Source organism: Sminthopsis crassicaudata, chromosome 2, assembly GCF_048593235.1.
Source record: "Sminthopsis crassicaudata isolate SCR6 chromosome 2, ASM4859323v1, whole genome shotgun sequence".
Classification (NCBI taxonomy): domain Eukaryota; kingdom Metazoa; phylum Chordata; class Mammalia; order Dasyuromorphia; family Dasyuridae; genus Sminthopsis; species Sminthopsis crassicaudata.
In genome coordinates, this window is record NC_133618.1 from 624,328,469 (window position 1) to 624,351,223 (window position 22,755).

Consider the following 22,755-nt stretch of genomic DNA (forward strand, 5'->3'; position numbering starts at 1 on the left):
TATATTATATCATGTGATATTTTATCATATTGTATTATATTGCATTAGATCACATCATATTATATTATATTATCCTCAAATGAACCCTGTGATATAGGTACTATTATTATCCCCATTAAACAATTGAGGAAACAGAAGTTAAATGACTAGCCCAGAATTACACAGTTAAGTGTCTGAAGCTAGCTTTAAATTTGAATTTTAATCTCTTTAAAGCAATCTCTCCATTTACTTACTCACTCTTTCACACTATATGACTGGAAATGATTGCTGAATCCACAAGAAGGGATGACAAGAATTGTACCTGCCCAGGTATACCTTCTTTGGGCTTACTCAAGATTATTGCACTCAAAGTATATTGTTTTCTCCCTAGATTATTGTATTTGTCGCCTGACTAACCTGCACATAAGAACACACTGGAGGAAGGGATGGCAGCAATGGCGCCATTTGTGTGAGGGTACAGTCATGTGCAGGATGTAGCACCCTAACAGATCAGGTTTCCCAGGTTCCAATTCCAATTTGGTGGAAAAGCAAAAAAAAAAAAAAAAAAAAAAAAAAAAAAAAAAAAAAAAAAGGAGGAGGGGGGAAGAAAAAATCAACTCCTAAATGAGATTTAAATTTACTTGGGAATAAAAAAATTACCCGTTGCCTTCTTAGCACCATCTGGCTTCTGAATTCTACCTGGGCCTATGGAAAAACCCAAGATCATTAGCCAAGATTAGAAACTGGGTCGGTTGTGTTACAGAGGAGGATGCATAGCCTCCATATTTCTTTGATATCAAAATAAGTGGTTAGATAATTTCTCTGCTCATGATTGATGTCTTTCCCTCGAATGACTAACCATCCTGGAACACACATCCTCCATTTCAGTCAAATTAGATTACTCAATCTCTCCTGCCCCACATAAAAGATCTATACTTCCTTCCTTCTCTGTCTTTCCTTATTTATTCATTGGTCTGAGGTTTACGTTCTCTTGCTACCACCTACATATGTAATCTCTGTCTATTGATATCCTGTACACTCTTCAAGGCCTAGTTTAAAAGATGTCAGTGAAAAGTGAAACTTTCACTGATTTTTTCCTATCAAAAAGAATATTAGAATCATAGGATCATTAATTTAAAATTTAAGAGCCTTTTGATGAGGAAATAGGGACAGAGAGGTTAAGTGACTTTTTTAGTCTCTTAGCTTATAAGTGTCTATCAAATCCAGAGTCATTCAATGTCCAGCATGTTAGGCAAGAGTACCACCTGACAGTTTTGTATTCTTATGTACTCGCCATATTTTATTTTCATCTGTGTATCTGTCTCAGCAGTCCATTCGCCTCCAGTATGGCTCTCAGCCTTTGGGAGACATGGATCATGACTTGTACCTCTTATATCTCTCCCATCCTCCTAGTGTATGTTTCTCAAGCAGGAACTTAATCAATGGGGATTCTATGATGAGTGACAAAATGATGAACCATCATCTGGGGGGTGAAAAGCTGATCCAGGAAGTCCTTCTCAGAACCTCTTTCTCCTCACTGCCTACCCATAGGAAACCTGATACATGGGTTTTTGTAGACCCATTCAGGCTTTTTTTTTTTTTTTTTTGCTCTAGCCAGATTTCTCTCAGGGAAATTTAGGACTATGAGATTCATCTTGGCAACAAAAAGAGCTTCTCAGGAAGCGAAAACTGTGTCGAGTCCTTTGAGGGGCAGACTTGCAAAGGCCAAAGCAATATTTCACCAGATCTATTGCTATCCATCCCCTTCCCTGCCTTCCACAGTCTAACTGTCTTTTCCTCCCTTTCATATTGAAATACTTCCTCTCTTTGGAGAAGGCATCTGATCTCCCACCTTTGGACAGTGTCTTGAGGGTTTTCGAAGAGAAGTTTATTACTTAGATCCTTTCCAAAAGCTCCCAGACTGTCATAAAATGCGATGTACTTTATATGTCCCTTCTTGTCTTTCCCCTTTGAGGAGGAAGTTGTATTTGCCTACCAATTCCATGAAATTCTACAGATGTAGTGTTAGATTATGTCACAGAATCATACTGAGTAAGAAGGTATCTCACAGACTTTTTAAACTATCTGTCACTTTGACAAGAATCATCCCTATGTCATACTTGGCAAAGAGTTATGCTATCTTTGGGTGATATAATAAAAAGGAAACTAACTACTGAGACAGTCCATTTCATTTTGGGATCACTCCACAGATAAGTAGGTAGTATTTATATAGTGCTTTAAATTTTTCAAAGTGCTTCAAAACTACTATCCCATTTGATTTGAACAAGGTGCAAGTATTTTCCAGATTTTCCAGATAAGAAAGCTGAGACAGTTTAATGACTTGCCAAGGATCACACAGCCAATAGGTGTCCCAGGCAGGATTTGAACTTTTTTCATCTTGAGATTTCCCTACCTGAAATACTGCCTTAATTTTAGAGTTTATCCATCAGGGACATATTTTTATTTCTTTATTTGCCCTCTTGAGTGCTGTCTCCTTAGGGAAGGATATATTTGGTCGATTCTTTACTATTCTCTGCTGTTGGGCACCTAAATAGTACAGTGGATTAAAGCACCAGGCCTGGAGTTAGGAAGACTTACTTTACTGAGTTCAAATCCAGCCTCAGACATTTATTAGCTTGTGACTCTAGTCAAGTCACTTTATCCTATTTGCTTCAGTTCTCCCATCTATAAAATGGACTGGAAAAGTAGATGGGAAATACTTCTAGTATCTTTACCAAGAAAACCTAAATGCAATCATAAAGAGGCAAACACAACTAAAAATGACTGAAAGATATCAACCAAATTACCATTCTCTTGTATCTGGGAAACTTGCAGCATATTCTGAAGAGCATCTTGAAGCTTCTTCCCTGAGTCAAAGTCAAGTGGGATACATTGCATAGATATCCTGTTGAGAATAGGATTAATTTTGCCTTCATCATAAATTTAGGAGACCAGGTTCCCCATAATGAAAAATCATGACCTGATTAAGTCCAGTATGGCCACACTCTGGAAGACTAAAGTCTCCAACAACTTCTTTGTAATTTATTCCCCATTTTTTTTTTTGCTGAGGCAAGTGACTTGCCCAGGGTTAAGTGTCTGAAACTAGATTTGAACTCAGATCCTCTTGACTTCAGGGCTGGTGCTCTATCCACTGTGCCACCTAGCTGCCCCAATTATTCCTCATTTCACCCTGTTCCCTATTCCTGATACTTTACCCAAGATCTTGCTTCTCTTAATCTTTCATCTCAAATCTTGAGGGACCAATTATACTGCAAAGCTAAGTGATCTGATTCCTAACTATATAGTGGATTGTGGATCTACAGCCATAAGGGATCTCATAAATCCCGTAATCCAACCTCCTCAATTTACAAATGAAGAAAGTGAGGTCTAGGAAAGGTGAGAAATTGGGTAGAAAGTATCACAGGTGGGACTTGAGCCCGGATCTTTGACCCCATAGTCTATGTTTTTTCCATTGCGCCATGATCATGGAGCAGACAAACCCTCTGATGCATCATTGGACATGAATTGAGAAACGATGAGATACTTTTCATCATTAAACTCAACACCCTATAAAAGTTTTGTTCGTCAGACTTCTGCAGAATAACTGAAAGCAAATGTGCATGAAATGGCCTCAATGGTACTCTAGGGTATAAAATAGGAGTTCAAGGCTGCCAAGAGGAGTTTCTTAATCAAGTCTGAAGATTAGCTTTGGAATTCCAACTGGGCTAAAAGAGAAGAGATAATACAACTTTTTTTTTTTAAATCATCATCATTTTAATAGGATATCATTAACTCTTAGAACTGAGCCTAGGGTCATTGGCCTAAGTGCAAAGCTATGCAAATGAATCTTTCCATCATATTTCTAATGACCAAAAATGAAATAGGCTCAGTCCTTTGGAAAAGATTGAGAGAAATCAAGTTGGAACCTTGCAATCTTTGTATGGGCTTTGCCCTTCAGGCTAAGAATTAGTCTGTATCAGAAAACAGAGAATTAAGTCTTAGTTTTGTAACTTACCACCTGTGTCAACCTAGGAGAAGCATTTCCCTTCTGGATCTCAGTTTCCTTATCTGTGAAATGAAAGGCTTTAATTTGATGTGCATTAATTTTTTCATTTGGTAAAGAGTCCAGCTAACATAGATACATACCATGGTTCCTTCCAGTTTGATGGTCCAATCTCTAAGTCCAATGCTCTTCCCACATGCCCTGCTCACCCCAGGTGAGTATCTATGGTCATATTTAATCTACCTCTCCACTTAAGCTTCATATACTCTCTGATTTTTATAGGATTGAAAGAAAATAAGTTTAGAGCTGGAAAGTGCCTTAGATGCCATGGAGTCTAACTTCCTCATTTTATAGATGAGGAAGAAATGACTTACTTAGGGTCATACATAAATCTGAATTCCTATTTTTTTGACAGTATGAGAATTGTGAGAAAAACTTTGAGCTCACACTTTTGTTTGAACTAGGATCAGGAACATCAGTCTACAGAGTGACTTCATGCTAGATGGAGTCGCCAGTCTGCCCCCTTCTTGGAACAGTAGAATTATGGGGGTTTAGACTTAGAAAAAGAAGAAACCTTAAAGGCCCATTGAGTCCAATTTCTCCCTTTTACAGTTATGGAAACTAAAGCAGAGAGAAATGAAGGGACTGGCCCAAGTTCATACAGGAAATGACAGAATGTGGGATTTGAGCCTAAATTCTCTGAGTTGATATTTCAGAAGCTTTACCATGTTAATTCTAAACATATTACTGCGTCTTGCTCCCGGAGCAAGAATCCAACATGGCACAGCCTTTCCCAGGCTAGGCCCTTTCCTGATATCACCCACAAATTAATATGCAGATCAAAGTTCCTGCCTTAGAAGAGGCTGCTAACATTTTCCTTTTTAAGAATTGATGTATTTAGATTAAAGCACACTTTTTCCAACTTTCTTTTTCTTTTTTTGCAACATGGCTGATGTAAATCCTGTTTTGCATGACTGCACATGTCTAATTGATAACAAATTTCTTGCTTTCTCAATGGGTGGAGGAGGAACTGGAGAGTCAGAGAATTTAGAACCCAATTTTAAAAAATAAGGTTAGACATAAATAAATGGAACAAATTAAAAATAAAAGTTTTTTCTCCTCAAATAAGTTCTGTATTACATAGAAAATCCTTTTATTATTGAGAAAACAAAGCTGTTTTAACCTGAAGCTTCCATTCTCAGATAAATCTCTTTATTTACATGGAGAACTAAGTGTTAGCAAAACACTTAATTTTAGTCAACGAATGTCAACTCGAAGGGAGTTTAAAAGGCACAAGGGATCAGATGTTTAATAGGTGGCTACTGTGTACCAAGCACCGTGTGAAGTGCTTCATCTCATTTTATCCTCACAGTAACTCTGGGATTATCTCTATTTTACAGTTAAGGAAACTGAGGAAGGCAGAAGTTAACTAACTTACCCAGGATCACACAATTAGATCACACACTTATGTCCGCTTGAGCTGTAGAACAGAGGTGTCAAATTTGAATAGAAATCATTCCCTGTCACCATGTATCGACTTAGAAAACCACAAACATTATTCATGGTATTTCTGTTTCTTTTGTCAGATTTCTTGCTTACATTTCATTCTTGTTCTGACCACACTCAAGTGTTTTAGGGGCTACATTCAAGGGCAGACAGTGATTTTGCTGCTTTTGCTTTTGTTATTGATGTTCAGGGGTTTTCTTGGCAAAGATAATGGAATGGTTTGCTATTTCCTTCTCCACTTCATTTTACAGAGGAGGAAACTGAGGCAAACAGGGTAAAGTGACTTACCCAGGATCATCATCCCTAGTGTCTCAAGCCAGATTTGAACTCATATGAGTCTTCCTGTCTCCAGGACACTTCCTGACACTCTATCCACTGTATCACCTAGTTGCCCAACCTCTGCTTTAGAAATCTCTACTCTTTCCAAGCTCTTCATTGTACAGAAGTGGGAGGAGCTGTCTTGAGGGAAGTAACTTGCTCAAGGTCACACAGCTAGCTAATGGAGCTAGAATTCAGGGCTCCAGAAATCCCAGTCCAATGATTTCTCCCCATGACATCCTGATAGCCTAATTTGGAAACAACAACAACAAAAAAGACAAAATGGCCCCTCAAAGTTTCTTTGAACCATAGGACTTTATAATTGCTGAACCTTATGAAGTTATTTGCCTTATTAATATTGTTTACACATCAAAGTTTGCCTGTGTAGGATAGATCTCCAGAACTGATGTGAATAAATGCTGTAAGGTAAAGGACTTACACTGATAGTTGTGTTTGAAGAATAACCTATGTTTGAAGCAATTAATTGGGAGCATAGCACTTCTGAAATAGAGAGGAATTTGTTTAGTTATTTAATTCAATCTGTGTCTGCATAGAAATGCCCACTGCACCAGCTTTGAGGGGTCATGATGCAGCCTCCCCATGGGGTGGCAAACTCACTAGCTTATGAAGCAATTTATTCTATTTTAAGTTGCTTAATAAAATTTTAATTGAGAAGGATTTAAAAAATCAAACCAATTGAATGTCATCTATATAAAAATAATTGTATTTCTTACTGGCATATCTTAAGATGAATCCCCTTTTTTTTTCTTTTTAAAGCATCCAGACATAAAAGACAGCTTTCCTCAGTGTCACAAAGATTCAGCTTCAAGTCCAGTCTCTGACACGTTCTGGCTGTGGGACCCTGAGTAACTCACTCATTTAAATGTCCCTGAAAACTTTTTCCAAACAAGGTGCCCACCAAAGAAATCAGAGTTCTGGTTTAAAAAAAACACATTAGATTAGATCTTTTGAATGTCAAAGTGGAAGAGCTTTTAAGGATTCAACCCCTCATCACATAGATGGGAAAACTGGCATCTGGAAAGAGTAAATGGCCTCTGTCATGTCATACAATTAGAAGATGTCTTAACTTAACACTAGCCTCTTCATTATCACATGCCAGCAAACAAGGATTCTTGCATGAAAAACCAATCCTCCAAAACAGAAAGCAGAGGCACTTGGGCCAGAATCTATAGAGTCTCCATCATCTCTAGGATCCAGAATCTAGAAAGTCCTCTGGCATTTAAAGCCTCTTCCTGCCTTCCCAGTCTTATTGTACCTTATAATCCAGCTATACTGGCTTTCTTATTGTTCCTTAGATATGAGCTTCCATTTCCCAACTCTTTGATTTGTCACCAACTGGTCCCCATGTATGGAGTGGTCTGTCTGCTTATTTCTGCTTTTTAATTCTCCTGGCTTCCTCCAAGGCTCAGTTCAGATATCTGTTCTTTTCAGAATATTTTCTTTTGCTCTTTCTATATCTCCTAAATGCCTGCTTGCTTATACTTTATCTCCTTTATTAGAATGTGTACTGCTTAAAAACAAAGAGCTTTGCAGTTTTATTTTTTGCCTTTTTTTGTCATCAATGCTTAATACAGTGCCAGACATGCAGTAAACCTTTATTAAATGCTTGTTGACTCACTCTTTGTTTATTTTTTTTAGAATTCCTCTGTCTAGAAGTCTAGTTCAAAAGCTGCAATAGGGTAGAATGTTCCAAATGATTGGCTTAATAAAAGAACAACAAAACGAGGTTCCTAAGCTCTAGGGAGCAAAGACTTATCAATCATTTAGTCAAATCCTCCATACTCTCAACCCATTTTACAGGCAAGGAAACTGAACTAAATTATTTGCTTAAGGTTACCTAGCTAATAAGTGACAGCTGGCTTCTAGTTTCATTTTTGGGCTCTAACCCCAGTGTTCTCACAATCTCTTCATTATGCTGATTCCACTATAGGAGTGATGCTTTCATATTTAGGTAACATTCTGAGGTAAGTATTCCATCTTTCATCCTGATCAACTGGGTCCAAGAGTTCAGCTTGAAAGATACACAAGCTTCCACCAATGTGCTTCCTGACATAATTATTAGTTGAGACTCCTAGCCAGACTCAAGTTGCTTTTAGAAAGGGGCATTCAAAATATAAATAAAAAAGAAAGGGGCATTCGCTAAGTACTAGGATCACCCTCCTAGAGAACACAGGATCTTCTGAACTAAGTCTTAGAGAAAGCCAGGGGGACTGAGAAGCAGAGGAAAGGGGATAGACCATTCCAGGAATGGGGAATAACCAATGTGAAGTCAGAGAATTGGGAGATAGAGGATCACAACTAAGGGAGAGCAAGGAAGCCAGTTTGTGGTTCAAACCATCTCCTTTCCCCAAAGTCTGTGACAAATTTTCCAACAAGTACAGAGTCCAGAAGAAAGTGGGCTCAAGATTAGAAAGGATATGTTTTGGGATAGTTAGGTGGTACCGTGGATAGAGCACCACCCCTGAAGTCAGGAAGACTTGAGTTCAAAACTGGTCTCAGACACTTTACACTTCCAACCTGTATGACTCTGGGAAAGTCACTTAACCCCCCAAAAATGAAAGAAAGAGAGAATATGTTTTAAAGGGTTAACTTGTCCTCATTGCTGCAAATTCTTTTCTCCTGTTCATGGACTCCTTAGGAAAAGCCCCCTTAGAAATGGTATTGCATTTTCACCTTGGATTTTTCTAAAACTATGAATTCACATTCAGTCTCTCCTTGGCTCCCAAGACATAGCTATTCTCAAGACACTACTAGGATGACACTGGGAAAATGGGAAGCTCTGGAAATCCTTCAAAAATCCCAAGGTTCTCCTCTGGCCCAGGTAGACCAAAGCCAAAGTCAAAGTGCTTCTCATCCCACCCCCACTGCAGCTTAGCTGGAGTCTTTTCATTTGCCACTTGCAGGAATCTTGGCAGATGCTCATTTAAACCTGAATTTATCTTCTGTTTTATAGATGACTCAAAAGGCATGACTAATTTTCCTCAGCCAATCTGAAGACTTTTCCTGTCAATCTCACTCTAGCTTGTCTGAAGTCATTCTCCACTAAATTTTTATCTGTTTTGTTGTGCTATTTTGATTTATTAAATTGGACTCACTTATTTTCTTTCCTCTCTCCTCCCTTTCCCCCTCTTTCTCTTTCTAGTTGACAGGGCTCATTCTCATCACGATGGCGTTCCTGGCCTGTCTCCTCATGCTGGTCATGTACAAGGCTCTCTGGTATGACCAGTTAAGCTGCCCAGAGGGTTTTGTGTTTAAGGTATGGTGATAACACTATATTTCTTACATTTTAAAAAAAATTTTATTAATTTTTATAATTATAATATTTTCTTTGACAGTATATATGTAGATGTAATTTTTTTACAACATTATCCCTTGTACTCCCTTCTGTTCCGAGTTTTTCCCCTCCTTCCCTCCACCCCCTCCCCTAGATGGCAGGCATTCCCATATATATTAAATATCTTACAGTATATCCTAGGTACAATACATATGTGCAGAACAGAATTTTGTTGTTGTTGTTGTTGTTGTTGCAAAGGAAGGATTGTATTCAGAAGGTAAAAATAATCTGAGAAGAGAAACAAAACAAAACAAAACAAAACAAAACAAACAAAAAAAAAACAATGCTCACAGTTTACACTCATTTCCCAGTGTTCCTTTTCTGGATGTAGCTGATTCTGTCCATCATTGATCAATTGGAATTGGATTAGCTCTTCTCTATGTTGAAGATATCCACTTCCAACAGAATACATCCTCATACAGTATCATTGTTGAAGTGTATAATTATCCCCTAGTTCTCCTCGTTTCACTCAGCATCAGTTGATGTAAGTCTCTCCAAGCCTCTCTGTATTCCTCCTGTTGGTCATTTCTTATAGAACAATAATATTCCATAACATTCATATACCATAATTTACCCAACCATTCTCCAATTGATGGACATCCATTCATTTTCCAGTTTCTAGCCACTACAAAAAGGGCTGCCACAACCATTTTGGCCAAGGTCCCTTTCCCTTCTTTAGTATTTCCTTGGGATATAAGCCCAGTAGTAGCACTGCTAGGTCAAAGGGTATGCACATTTTGATAACTTTTTGGGCATAGTTCCATATTGCTCTCCAGAATGGTTGGATTCTTTCACAACTCCACCAACAATGCATCAGTGTCCCAGTTTTCCCACAGCCCCTCCAACATTCATCGTTATTTGTTCCTGTCATCTTAGCCAATCTGACAGGTGTGTAATGATATCTCAGAGTTGTCTTAATTTGCATTTCTCTGATCAATAGTGATTTGGAACACTCTTTCATATGAGTGGAAATAGTTTTAATTTCATCATCTGAAAATTGTCTGTTCATATCCTTTGACCATTTATCAATTGGAGAATGGAAATTCTCTGTATATTTTGGAGATGAGGCCTTTATCAGAACCTTTAACTGTAAAAATGTTTTTCCCAATTTGTTACTTCCCTTCTAATCTTGTTTGCATTAGTTTTGTTTGTGCAGAAACTTTTTAATTTGGTGTAATTAAAATTTTCTATTTTGTGATCAATAATGGTCTCTAGTTCTCCCTTGGACACAAACTCCTTCCTCCTCCACAAGTCTGAGAGGTAAACCATCCCATGTTCCTCCAATTTATTTATGATTTCGTTCTTTATGCCTAAATCTTGGACCCATTTTGATTTTATCTTAGTATGTGGTGTTAAATGTGGGTCCATGCCTAGTTTCTGCCATACTAATTTCCAGTTTTCCCAGCAGTTTTTGTCAAATAATGAATTCTTATCCCAAAATTTGTGATCTTTGGGTTTGTCAAACACTAGATTGCTATTTTTATTCACTGTCTTGCTTTGTGAACCTAACCTATGCCACTGATCAACTAGTCTATTTCTTAGCCAATACCAAATGGTTTTGGTGACTGTTGCTTTATAATATAGTTCTAGATCAGGGACAGCTAGACCACCTTCATTTAATTTTTTTTCATTACTTCCTTGAAATTCTAGACCTTTTGTTGTTCCATATGAATTCTGTTGTCATTTTTTCTAGGTCATTAAAATAGTTTCTTGGGAGTCTGATTGGTATGGCACTAAATAAATAGATTAGTTTAGGGAGTATTGTCATCTTAATTATATTGGCTCGGCCTATCCAAGAGCACTGAATGTCTTTTCAATTATTTAAATCTAACTTTATTTTTGTGGCAAGTGTTTTGTAATTTTGCTCATATAATTCCTGACTCTTCTTTGGTAGATATATTCCCAAATATTTTATACTATCGACTGTTATTTTGAATGGAATTTCTCTTTGTATCTCTTGCTGTTGGATTGTGTTGGTAATGTATAAAAATGCTGAGGATTTATGTGGATTTATTTTGTATCCTGCAACTTTGCTAAAATTCTGAATTATTTCTAATAGCTTTTTAGCAGAGTCTTTGGGGTTCTCTAAATATACCATCATGTCATCTATTTCTTATATTTTGAAAGCACCTCCCATAAGAAGGGAGTTATACTTTCTGTCTCCTAGAGAACAATTTACTTCAAAAAATTGTTCATAAATGTTGAAAGGGGGTCAGGATTATATAAAAAAATTCAATTAATTTTTTTATAACTTTTTTTTGACAGTACATATGCATGCGTAATTTTTTACAACGTTATCCCTTACACTCACTTCTATTCCGAATTTTCCCTCCTTCCCTCCACCTCCTCCCCTAGATGCCAGGCATTCCCATACATGTTAAATGTGTTACAATATATTCTAGATACAATATATGTGTGCAGAACCGAATTTCTTGCACAGGAAGAATTGGATTCAGAAGTAAAAATAACTTGGGAAGAAAAACAAAAATGAAAACAGTTTACACTCATTTCCTAGTGTTTCTTCTCTGGGTGTTACTGATTCTGTCCATCATTGATCAATTGGAATTGGATTAGCTCTTCTCTATGTTGAAGATATCCACTTCCATCAGAATCCATCCTCATACAGTATAGTTGTCGAAGTGTATAATGATCTCCTGGTCCTCCTCATTTCACTCAGTATCAGTTCCTGTAAGTCTGTCCAAGCCTCTCTGTATTCCTTCTGCTGGTCATTTCTTACAGAACAATATTATTCCATAACCTTCATATACCATAATTTACCCAACCATTCTTCAGTTGATGAGCATCCATTAAGTTACAGGTCCCTTTCCCTTCTTTAGTATTTCTTTGGGATATAAGTGCTGGTGCCCATCCTTAAGGACCATATATTCTGTCCCTTTTCTTCCTTCCTAGATTATACCCTACAAAAGTTAAAGATATGGATAAATATAATACAAATTAGAATATAAGTGTAGTAGAGAATATGAAGCATTTTGAGACCAAATGATCTGATTAATGCTTCCAACAAAGGTGATCAGGGAAAGATCCTATAGGATCTTTGCATTAAGTATAGTCATTTCCCTCTACTTCCTGTTTGTTATTCCTAATTTAAGGCTGATCTTTCAATTGTGTGTACCAACTAAACAAAACTTTATATCTTTATGTCTGCTAAAAAAAAAAAAAAGTTAGATAGTTGATCTTGAGTGATCTTTGGTTCTTCAGCTTTCTTTGTGGAAAAGAAAACATCTAAAAAATGAAATTGGGAAAGCTGAGGTTGAATTCTGGCTCTGATCCTAGCTTTGTGACCCTGGGTCAGTCACCGATCTCTCTGAATCTCAGATTCCTCATTTGCAAAATGGGGATAATAACACTTTCACCCCATGCCTTCCAATGATTTTGACATAAATGTACTTTGTAAATATTAAATTATCTATATATGCAAACTATTCTAATTGAAAGGCAATTGAAAGAGGTACATTGTTATTGATGAGTCATTCAGTCAAGTTCCACTTTCAGTGACTCCATGGATCACAGTACACCATGCCTTTCTAACTCCCCATCTATCCAAGCTCATTTTCATTGCTTCCATGACACTATCGATTCATCTCTTCCTCTGCCATTTTTTACCTTTTACCTTCAGTCTTTCCCAACATCAATCCCATTTTCACATTATGTGGCCAAAGTTTTATACTTCAGCTTATGTAAATATAATTTTGTTATGTATTGACTGATTTGATCTCCTTGTTTTCCAAAGAACTCTCAAAAAATCTCCTCAAGCATCACAGTTTAAAAACATGGATTCTGTAGTGCTCAGTTTTTTTTTTACAATCCAAAACTCACAGTCACATATTGCTACTGGAAAAAAACCATAATTTTGAGTATATGAACCTGTATCAGCAAGGTGATGTCTCTGCTTATTAGTATGCTATCCAGATTTGTCATAGCTTTCCTTCCAAGGAGCAACTGTCTTTTAAATTCATTGCTACAGTTGCCATCTGCAGTGATCTTCAAGCCCAAGTATATAAAATCTGACACCACTTTCATGTCGTCTCCCTTTATTTGCCAGGAAGTGATGGGACCAGTTGCCAAGATCTTAGGGTTTGTGTGTGGGGGGGTTGTTTTTATGTTAGACTTCAAGCCAGCTTTTACAATATTTTCTTTCACCTTCATGAAGAGACTTGATTGTTCTTGTACAGATTTCACAGGAGACAAATAAGATGATCTGGTACTTCCATCATCATTTTGAGGATTTAGCACATTTTGTTGTGACTCATAAGTACAACTTTGGAGAAGTTTAAATACCTATATCTCACCTTCCTTTTCTACAGCATTTAGCTTTGTATATAGAAGGCGCTCAAAAATGTTTGTATCAAACATTGGGAAGTTTCATGTTGAAGTGTAAGAAGACATGGAAGAAGGGATGATTTAATTCCCTTACTTCTATGTATTTTAACCTTTTGGAAAACTAAAGAAGTTTTGTAACAGGTAGTTGGAAAGGAATGTGTTTTATAAAGGGATTAATTTTTTGGATTTCATTCCCTGCTTCCATCTTCATTAACTCTATATCTTGAGTAAAATACTTGAGTTTAAGTGAATTTCAGAGGGACCAGTCTCTAATGTTTGGGTAAATTCCTATCCCCTCCAGTTTAGCAATTTGGGCCTAAACTAACCTCTTCTTGTTTAGAGAATCTCCTTCGGGAACAGTAACTTCACATCTTTCTCTTTATTTGCAAGTAGTTCCCTGTGCTTTAAAATGTTTTCAATAGCTCTGTTATAAACAGATATCTGCTTTACAGATAGAAAAAACTGAAATTAAAAAAAAACACCTTTTTAGACCTGGTCCCCTTTTTTCTTTGCAATTTCCAAAGACATTATAGGACATAGTAGAAGGAGCCTTAGAAGAGCATCAGAGAGATCATAGGATCATAAGCTTATAGTCAGAAAAATTTCTAGAGGTCATGTAGTTCACCTCTCTCACTTTTCCATATGAGAATGCTGAAGTTGAAAGAGAATAAATGGCATGTCCTGAATAACACAGGTTAGTTGAAGAGACTGGATTTGACTCCAAAACTAATTCTCTTTCCACTGTATAATGTTGTTGTTCAGTCAATCAATCACGTTTGACTCTTTGTGACCCCTTTATGGGGCTTTCTTGGCAAAGCTACTGCACCGGTTTGCCATTTCTTTCTCCAGTGGATTAAGGCAAAATAAGATGAAGTGATTTGCTCAGGATCACACAGCTAGTAATTGTCTGAGATCACATTTGAACTCAAATCTCCCTGATTGTAGACCCAGCTCTCTAACCACTGAGTTCCCCAGCTTCTTGTGAATTGTACAACAATTCTTTCACTAACCACTTGTGTGGTTATAATCACGCCATTTAGTTATTCTGTGTCAAAGTTTCTTAATCTATGAAATGGGCATAATATCTGAACTACATAAATTGTGATTAAGAGGTACTGATAATGCTGGAGATGGCTGACCTGATAATGCTGGAGATGGCTGAAAAAGTTCATTAAATCTCTACTGGAATTAATGGTTCAGTCAGGAACATCTTGGCAAATCTCTTCCCTGCCACTTAAAGGTGGGAGGAATAGAAACCTAAGGCAGAAACAGAGTAAGAACAATTCAAGAATTCCTATTACAACTAATGGCTGTTGGAAGTGGGAAATTAATGTGATTAAAAGTATTCCTTTTTAATTTTTGGTTTGTTTTCAGATGCACTTATACCTCTTCCCCCACAATTAATTTTCTTCTCTCCCTTTAATTCCTGCTCCATCTATTCCCTCCCTTATTCCAAAGCAGATTCCACATATTTCTATCTGTCAAATATCCAGAGGAAAAGGAGAAATTCTTCAGTTTAATAATATATTTAATACGATGAAATAAAATTCAGAGTACTCTGGGATACACTATCTGGGGATTTGATTGAGGCTTTAAATGGAGACTGATGTCCCAAGTGAAATGTTGGAACTCATCTCCCTTGGCTTGTTTAAAAATAAACTGGGCAGAATCATTAGAGGTATAGACTTCCCATATGGGATCCTGGAGAGGAGAAACAATGAAACTCTACTGGTTGGGAAAGAAGACATTACCCTTTCAAATTCCTCATCTTCTCTTCCATTAATGCACTGAGATCACAAGGACCTTCCTGACTTTTTGAAGGCTGAAGATTTTGAAGCCTGATTATCCCAAGCTAGAGAGAGCCTTGCTTTCCCTAGTTAAACATTTCCTCTGGCCCTTCCCTTTTTTCCTGCCCCCCTTCTCTGTACCCAGTTCTGATATGTTTCTACACTCTCCATTAGCTTTTGTTAATCAAGTTTCTGCAATAAATGGAGATAAAGCAAGAATGAAGTTGCAAATTGAACGACTTCAACAGCTCTAATGGTCCAAAGCAGAGATTTTGGAGATTTCTGGGGGCCTTAAAAGTGCCTTGCATGTTAAATGTGCCACATTAAAACAAAAAAGAAGTAAAGTTTCTTTTCTTTTTTTTTTTTTTTTTTTTTTTGAGCCAAGAAGTAAAGTTTCAATGAATGCCTCCCTTAAGGTCATGGAATCACAAAATATTGGAGCTAGAACCTTAGAGATTAGACACCAATTCCTTCATGTTATAGATGACAAACACAAGCATCAAATAGGAGAAATGGCTTATCCAAATTTACATAGGGATCCAGTAGCAGAATTAGGCTAGAGATCAGGTTTTAAGTAAGCCCTCCTCCTGCCTAGGTCAGTTACTCTTTCTACTATCTCCCCCTGTCTACAGCAGACAGGAATATGACAATGACTACTGGCCACTTCATGATTGTCTACTTCATGGACTTCCAATCCCCCAATGCAGAAATAGGCCATTTTGGTATGGTGAGTGTTGTATTCCTGCAGAATGCATGAAGAAATTTGCTTTACACTTTAAAAAAAGTAGACTAGCTCTGGAGTTATTGGAGGGGTGGGAGAGAAGGAATAACTTAAGACCTAGGTGATGCCCTATTCTAAAACTATTGACCTTGTGATGCTTTGGACCTTAATTTCCTCATTTGTACAATGAAATAATGAGACTTGTGATTTCTACAATTCCTTCTAGATTTAATCTTCTGTGATTCTATTTAGATGAGCGGAGTGAGGAGTGGGGAAGGCAATCACACTTCATTAAACTATTTCAGAAGACTGGTTAAACCAAATTGAGGGAAACTGAGGGGTCTCAAACCCATTAGTGAGTTAGGCAAGCATATGAGGATTGCCCCTGGTGGTATGGGAGGATGAGGATAATTTGTTTCAACACCCATGAAAGCCACAGTCATCCACTGCCTCATGAGTCATCACCAGTTGTCTTGACTCTGTCCTGCCATTGGACTGTGATGATTGTAAAAGAAATAGTGATATCAATGACTTTATGCAATTATACCTCACTTAAATCCAATTTATGCACAAATCAAAAAGACATCATCCATACCATTTTACCATTTCTACCTTTCTCATGGTCCTGTGGCAATAGGCAAGTGATGGAGCATCAAGTATGGATATATTTGGGGCTGCAGTTGTAATCCTGTACACAAGTGACCCAGGCCATAGGGCCATCTTCTCACTGAAAGTAGCAATGGGATCCTGAAGCCCCTGAGTATCTATCTGAGAATCATTTTAAAGACTAAACTGCTCCCCTTCTGGCATGAGGAAGAGGCTAAAAATTGTTTGCTCAACCAAACTTGACTTGGTTACTGTGGCAAGTGGAGATCCCACCCTATGGTTGAAACAACAACAACAAAAAAAAATGTACAAAAACTTCTGCAAAAACGACTCTACTCACCAAAGGTAAATGAAATGTGCATACATTTATAGGCAACACAAAATTCTTGAGACTTGCAAGACAAAAGAGTTCTTATTGCAAGAGAACTTAGCAGATATAACAGCCCTAAGTGAAACAAGGTTGGCAAATGAAGTCTAATTTATTGAAATTGGAGCAAAATACATGTTTTTCTGGAGTAACTGCAGTTCAGCACAACACCTGAAGCTGGAATAGGTTTTGCAATAAAAATTAATCTAGTCAAACTATCAAAGAGAATGACAGGCTCATGACAATCATTGCCACTTACAGGAAAGCACCAAGTTACCATCATCAGTGTCTATGCTCCCACCTTGACAAATCTTGATGAGGTCAAAGAAAAATTTTATAAAGACCTGGAGACCCTTATTGCCAAAATATAACAAGCTTATAATTCTGAATGACTTTAATGCTAGAATAAGCTCAGACCATCAGTCGTGACAGGGAGTCCTTGGGAGTAATGGAGCAACAGCAATGGTTATTTACTATTGAAGACTTATGCATCAAATGACCTCCTCATCACCATACTGTTTTCCATTTACCTAAATGCAATAAAATCTCATGACTTCACCTTCTCAGCAAACATTAATAGTTCATAAACTATGTGTTTGTAAAAAGAAGAAACAGACAGGCTGGGACAGTAAGAAAGGCAAAGTGTGGTACAGAGTGCTAGACTGATCATAGACTTACTCTCTCCAAGCTAAGTATTCACATTCTACAAAAGCAATGGCCCCAAGGCAAAAGGACTACTGAGAGATAATATCAACAGATTAGAGCACTTCTTTGTAGGGTAAATTTGTTGCTAACTGGAGAGAAAATAGAGCCAACATATTGTTGCAACAGTGAAGCAGAAAAAGAGTGGGCAGCTTTCAGAAAATTGGTGTACAGCACTACATTTGCTCCACCTGGGTCAGAACACTCAAAACATCAAGACTGGTTTGATGAAAATGATGGCGAAAGTCACAAGTTGCTAAATCAAATTTGAGAAATCCACAGGGTTTACCAGCAGGATGGTTCAACCATCTTTAGGAAGGCAACATTTAACCCTATCAAAAGCTTAAAGAAATGTGGGATTCTTGGCTCAGTAAGAAGGTAGGTGATATTCAGTTTTATGCTGATGGTAACAATCTAAAGTGTCTTATGATGCTGTAAAAACTATTTTATGGGCCAAAGACCTATGGAGCATCTCCACTAATTGGTGCTGATGGAGCCACATTGATAAGTGGTAAGCACATGATCTTGGAGAGATGGGCTTCTCAATAAAACATCATTAATCAATGCTGAAGCCATTGACTATTTGTCTCAGGTTGAAGTCAATCTCTCTCTAGACAAATTTCCATTTGAAGAAGAGATTTTGAACGCCATTAGGATCCTCTCCTGTGGCAAAGCACCTAATGTTGATTCTATTCCGGATGAGACTTACAAGGTCCCCCACCTGAGTTCACTGCTCATACAAAATCTAACTGAAATTTTCTGGGTTATATGGCAAGAGGAGGTTATTCCTCAGAAGTTCAAGATGTCTCCATCATCCATCATTATAAAGATAAAGGAAATAGATTGTCCTGTGGTAATCACAAGGAAATCTCTCTCTTAGTCATTACTGGTAAGATTCTTGCTAGAGTCCTTCTCGATAGGTAGATCCTTTACCTGGAAGATGGACATCTACTTGAGAGCCAGTGTGGCTTCAGAAAAAAACTGAGAAATGGTCAATATGGTGTTTGTTCTCTGACAACTTCAGGATTAATACCAAGAGCAGAACAGAGATCTCTACAAAATGTTTATAGATCTGATCAAGGCCTTTGATACTGTCAGTCACGAGAGCTTAGGGAAAATCATGTCAAAATTTGGCTAAACAGAGTTCATCAACATTGTGCATCAGTTTTACAATGACATGTTTGTGCGGGGTCTGGATAAAGGATGCTCACACTTTTCCAGTCACTAGAGGAGTGAAGCAGGATTGTGTGCTTACTCCCATACTTTTTAGCATGATGTTTTCAGCCATGTTGTTAAATGCCTTCAATTAGGACAAACATGGCATCAAGATCAGCTACCATATTAAAGATAAATTCTTCAATTAGAAAAGACTACCAACCAAGCCTAAAGTAAGGGGAGTGTTGTGCATAATTTTATATTTGCAAAAGATTGTATTCAATGTAGCATCTGAAGCTGAGATGCAACAAAGTATGGATCAATTCTCCACTGCTTGTACTAATTTTGGCCTGAGAATTAACACCATGAAAACACAGGTGCTCCATCAGCCAGCGCCACACTATCCATATGTGGAACCATCAGTTATAGCAAATGGTGAAGCTTTGAATCCTGTGGATAAGTTCTCTTACCTGGCACGACACTTCAGGTTGTCCATATTGATAATGAGATTGATACACACATTGCCAAAGCTAGCTCAGGGTTTCAGAGGTTCCAAAGGAACATATGGGAGAGAAGAGGTATTATTACTGACTACCAAACTGAAGGTCTACAGATGCTGACCTCATTGTTGTATGTTGTATGTTTGTGAAAACCAGACAGTGTTCCAGTGCCATGCCAGGAAATGGAATCGCTTCTATTTGAATTGTTTTAGGAAGATTCTGAAGCTACCTGGCAAAATAAGCTACCAGACAATGAGATCCTTTCTTGAACTAAACTGCCAAGCATTCCAGCTCTACTTCAGAGAGCGTAATTCTGCTAGGCTGGTCACATTGTTCAAATACCAAACACATGCATATTTAAAAGACTATGCAGGGCCCTCACACAGGGCAAGTAATCACAGAGTGGTCAGGAAAAAAAAAATGATACAAGGACCTTCTCAAGATCCCTCTTAGGAACTTAGGGATTGATTGATTGCATTTCATGGGAGACTTTGGCACAAAACTACCCAGCATGGTGTACCCTCATCAGAAAAAGTACTGTGCTCTATGTGCAAAGTGGAATTGAATTATCTCAGAAGAAACATGAGATTTGCTAAGTTTGAAAAGCTCCCCCCAAGATGTTCCCAGGGACTATTTGTGTCCAACCTGTGGCAGAGCATTACAAGCTCATCTTGATCTGATCAGCCACAGTCAGACACATTAACTCAACACGAATAGAGTGAAATCATTTTCGTCAATAATGAAGGGCACCCATATATTCAGAAAATTCTTGAGGGAGGTAATTTGTTCTATTAATCCAGGGAACCACCTTCTTTGTAACTTATTCTTCGATGATTACTTATATTATTGAGAAATTAATGATTCATCCAAGCTCATATTGCCGGTACATGTCACAGGTGAGACTTGAACCCAGGTCTGTCTCTATCAATTACACACCCCTGTCTTACACTTTAACCTAGACATAAGCACATAGAACCTTTAACATATAGACATATACATACATAACTAAGTGCTTCAAAAAACTGAAAAAAATATGTAAAATGACACAAAATGAATACAAAGGTAAATCAGGAGGCGATGACAAACATGTTAGTGGTGGTATAAAAGGGTACAGAGAACTACGGAGCCCAGTCTGGCAAAGTGCGTTAGAAAATCGGTAATTATTGGAAATAAATAGGAAGCTGGGATTCCATTGACAAAATTGCAGCTTACAAGCATCCATTTCAGAAATACTCCTAATTGCAGCTGCAAAGGCAGATGTCCTCTGTTGTAAGAAGAGCATAAGGTTCTAAATAGCACAGAAAAGAACCCTGCTTATAAAAAGGGAGACATTCCCTCACTCTGTGTATTAACTATTTCATTTGGGATCATTGCTCTGAGAATTGTTAACAGGCTATATGTTGTTTTGTACTTTGTGGGTGGTTTTTGGTTGTTGTTCTATAATACAGCTGGCAGATTCAGGTTTTTATAGTAAATGAATCATAAATAATTGAGAGTGAACATTGAGAGAATCAGAGGATACAAGACCAATGATCAATGACAAAGATCACCCCAGGTGATCTCTCTCTCATCAAAAGCAATCACTTCATTTTAAAAATGATAAAGCTGAAGTTCAAAAAGAAGTGAGGAAACCATTGGATTTTGTAGCCAAGCTGAGACGCAATCTGGTGTCCTCTGGCTTCAGATCCAGTCCGCATTGCCTACACGATAGCTGTTGATCACTGATTGGCTGTAATTATGGTTACAAAACCTAGAATTATAACTGAATCAAACGTTTCTAACTAGGACTGTCACATTCAAAGTGAAGCTAATACAGCCCAGGATCCTTCTTCCCTTGGGCAGCTGGGTGACTCGGTGCAGAGAGTGCTGGGCCTGGAGTCTAAAAGACCTGAATTCAAAATGACCCTACACACTTACTAGCTTGTGTAACCCTGGGCAAGTCAAATGATGCCAGTTTGCCTATTTCTCCACTGTAAAATTGGGATGATAATATCTACCTTGTAAGATAGTTGTAAGGATCAAAAGAAATATTTGGAAAGTACATAGTAGGCACTTAATAAATGTTAATCCCCTTCCCTCCCCTTCAGAATCACCTACTTCAGTACTCACTATTTATCTGTGTCCTGCATCCAGATAAGAAAATAAAGCCTACTGCTTTGGATCAGTTTGACTTGGGGAGATGTTTGAAAAGGCAATATCTAAAATGTGTTACTATAATGTCAGCACTAATCTTCCTGTTGCTTTGCTTGACCTTTGTATTTTCCTTCCTCCTCTTAAGGTTGAGTGGACTCAAAGTTTTAATAAGGAAAAGGGAATTTTTTTTGAGAAGGAGAAGCAATCAGAATTAAGTGCCCAGGGTCACAGTTAGCAAGTATCTGAGGCTGGATTTAAACTCAGGTTCTCCTGACTTCAGAATGGATGTTCTATCTAAAATACACCAACTTGCCTTATAAAGGGCATTTCTATTGTCTGATTTAGAAGCAGCATGCTAGATTGGGTAAGGGTATCTCTTAGCATATCTCTCAGACCTCTTACTCGTATAAAGCAATGTTTCAATATTTCAAGGCCAAATCTCCTCAAATAGTGAACCACAATCCCTCTTTCCTAAGACAGACCACTAGTGCATGGAAACCCCTTCACCATTATCTCAGCTAATCATTGCTTTTCTGTTGTTGTTCCTTATCGCCAGATCTCCAGATTATTCTAGCCAGTCTCTTCTTATAACTATATATTAATAATTTTATTAATGCTACATATTTTATAAAAATACATATTTCTTATACAATATAAAAATCTTAATGGACCTAATAGTTTGTTAATTAGATTAATTTAATTTATATGTCATTTTTTAAAGGTTAAATATATATGACATGTAGATTTGGAAAAGTTTTTTAAATAGACATGATCCAAATCTCCAAAAATGTTTTTAGCTTTATACTATAGGAAATCCAAATATTAATCTACAGTTGAAGATTAGCTTTTGAGATACAACCCTCATGGCATTATTTCGCTTTTGGTATAAATCACAATAGGCCTCTCAATATTGTGGGTGATGGATTGTCTCATTGCTAAAAGAGACCCTAGCCAAATTCACATCTTTAATGTTCTTGTCTATAGGAAAACTCCACTTTGGAGTTCCACTGATGCTTCAAATGCAACCATTCAAAAATTTAATTTATTATCATTTCTTCTAAATCAAGACTCCTTAACTTGGGGGGTCTATGAACTTAAAAAATAGATTACTTATTTTAATAAAATTTATTTTTCTGTGTATTTTATTTTGTTCATTTAAAAACAGTATTCTGAGAAAGATCAGAGGCTTCACCAGACTGCCACAAAGATCAATAGAACCAAAAACAAACAAACAAACAAACAAACAAACAAAAAAACAAAAAAAACCTCCAAAAAAAACCAT

General features: G+C 37.4%; 1 protein-coding gene across 1 annotated transcript in view; it reads left to right on the forward strand.

The window, feature by feature from the left end:
• Positions 1-22,755, forward strand: part of CALY (calcyon neuron specific vesicular protein) — a 112,395-nt gene that overhangs the window by 84,042 nt on the left and 5,598 nt on the right. The window contains exon 4 of the mRNA XM_074296292.1: positions 8,970-9,083. Coding sequence (XP_074152393.1) covers positions 8,970-9,083 — 114 coding nt within the window. The remainder of the gene's footprint in view (positions 1-8,969; positions 9,084-22,755) is intronic.